Source organism: Penaeus monodon, chromosome 30 (assembly GCF_015228065.2).
Source record: "Penaeus monodon isolate SGIC_2016 chromosome 30, NSTDA_Pmon_1, whole genome shotgun sequence".
NCBI classification, from domain to species: Eukaryota; Metazoa; Arthropoda; class Malacostraca; order Decapoda; family Penaeidae; genus Penaeus; species Penaeus monodon.
Genome location: NC_051415.1, coordinates 15,434,868 through 15,436,913, shown reverse-complemented (window position 1 = coordinate 15,436,913; position 2,046 = coordinate 15,434,868). Strand labels below are relative to the sequence as shown.

Below are 2,046 nucleotides of genomic sequence, written 5' to 3'. Positions count from 1 at the left end.
CACAGTAATTTCCGCAAGATGACAACTTCCAGAATCAGATATACACATCTTATCCCATAATACCTACTAGTAGTGTCTCGGTGCTTCCCCTGAACCTAACAGGTAGGCCAAACCTCAAAACAAACGTCATCCCTGTTAAAATATCCCCTCCCCCCCACAATCCCACACCCAACTGCAACACAACACCAACACCCACCCTTCAAGATAAACACCCACAGATATACATATTAAAAAAAATAGACACACACAAACAGCCTGAAACAAGACACATGATGAGGACCCCTCCCACCCGCCTCACAACACCTCTGCTACCTCCCCCACACCACAACGTCACCCTGAGCCCTAGAACTGACCTCCTCCCCTAAGCCCCTCCTCGCGAGTGGGTGCAGGCGAGGGCGGCAGGGGGTGAAACCAACGCAAAAGGGTAAAGTTATGTGAGGATTACCTGTCCAGGGCGTTCGACTCCAACTTCACCCCCAACGCTACCTCGCTCGCCCAAAAGCTATCGTCTTTAAATCATTAATTCTTCATCGGTGGAGAGGAAAATCACCCGGTTTATCTCTTTGGTGATGCTTATTCTAGTATTCTGTACATGTATCTTTTTGCTGGTTGTTTTGAATGATATCGGGAATGGGTTGTCTTGTTCGCATTTCGTATTAAAGAAATATGAGCGATGCCGTTAGAAAAGCTAAGGAGATGAGCTTTGTTTTGGTATTTTTACTTTACATTTTGTGCAGAAAATAAAAATAAGCCATAAACATTACAATGCAAACTGTATTAAAAGATAATTTATTCACTATTCAATATATCACAATGTTCCTTAAAGGGATTGATCTAAACAATCGACTTTATTATGATATGATTTGATAATTTTTCGTTTTTCTTTCTCTACTGGTCATCGAGCTGTTATTGTACATTTGCTTTTCAAAATAACAGTTACTTCTGACTTGGCATTCTGTCATACAATGTAAACCAATCAAAAGCACATTGTATCTTTTTATTGTTAAGTAATTGGAATTCATCTCCTGTTGATGTAGTACACAATGATTAACCTGCCACTGTTATCTTTTCATTACAGTGAAAGCCATTGCGATACATAACCTCGCAAATAGGTGTCTGAAGAACACGCTCCATTGTTCATCTAATACATGAATCTTTCGCTAAATACAGGGACATCACATTGACCCCTATTATCATATATCATATCATAAACAACCAAATTAATTCCTCCATCACTATCATGGATGCAGAGGTTACCATAGATCCATCATCTAATCATATTTTTCTTGCATTGCGATTACTCATTCTCATAAAATTTAACATCGCGATGATGTGAAACGCAATGTCAAGTTCTTGATTGATATGCAAAGTATTCCATTTAATCCCATTATCATTATCATGCTTACTTCTAAATCAATCTGTCCCATTTATTCAGTCATCAATTATGTTGTGTTATTCATTTTGTGGATCTCCTATAACAATATAAGTGGGTAGTTATATTTACTTATATTGTTATTGGGAAGAATTGATTGTTATTGGGAGCATCTGATTGTTCTTGGGAGTATTTAATTGTCATTGGGTATTTATATTGTTCCTTATATTGTTATTGGAGATTCAGTTATATTGTGTTACTCACGTTACCCATGAATCTCCAATAACAACACACGGCATCATGGCGGCCTTAGGGAGCAGACGACTCGCCTTTTCTGTCAAAGATTATCTTCTGTTTTCCTTTCGTGGAAGATCACAGTTGATGAGTAAGTCGCTGATGAGTCATTTGGATGAATATGATGTGAACTGAATATTATGATGAGAGAAAAGATGTTTTGTCTGCGTAATTATGGATGTTGCCGGGTGCTGTGCTCACAATGTTATTTAATGATGATAGTAATAATTGTTATTGTATTTTACGAGCCTGAGCTATACGTAGATGGACATGAGTTGAAATCTGTCATTTCTAATGTTCCGTTATGTAAAACATGTTATATATTAACAGTTATTTGGAAAGCTACCTTCATTACAGAAAGTCTTCCAAGTGAATCTTCT

The 2,046-nt window shown here is 37.7% G+C and overlaps 2 protein-coding genes across 4 annotated transcripts in view; one reads left to right on the top strand and one right to left on the bottom strand.

Annotated features, from left to right (window-relative positions):
* Nucleotides 1-2,046, bottom strand: part of LOC119592553 (ELMO domain-containing protein 3-like) — an 11,960-nt gene that overhangs the window by 8,335 nt on the left and 1,579 nt on the right. Inside the window, exon 1 of one of the 3 annotated variants that reach the window (XM_037941420.1) lies at nucleotides 446-523. The exons of 1 other annotated variant lie outside the window; for it this stretch is intronic. The gene's annotated coding sequence lies outside the window, so the exon portion shown is untranslated. Of the gene's footprint in view, nucleotides 1-353; nucleotides 524-2,046 lie in introns of those variants that run through there. One more of the 3 variants, XM_037941421.1, reaches the window with a different exon arrangement.
* Nucleotides 1,618-2,046, top strand: part of LOC119592554 (28S ribosomal protein S18c, mitochondrial-like) — a gene marked incomplete in the record, with an annotated part of 9,561 nt that continues 9,132 nt past the window's right edge. Inside the window, 1 exon segment of the mRNA XM_037941423.1 lies at nucleotides 1,618-1,757. Coding sequence (XP_037797351.1) covers nucleotides 1,673-1,757 — 85 coding nt within the window.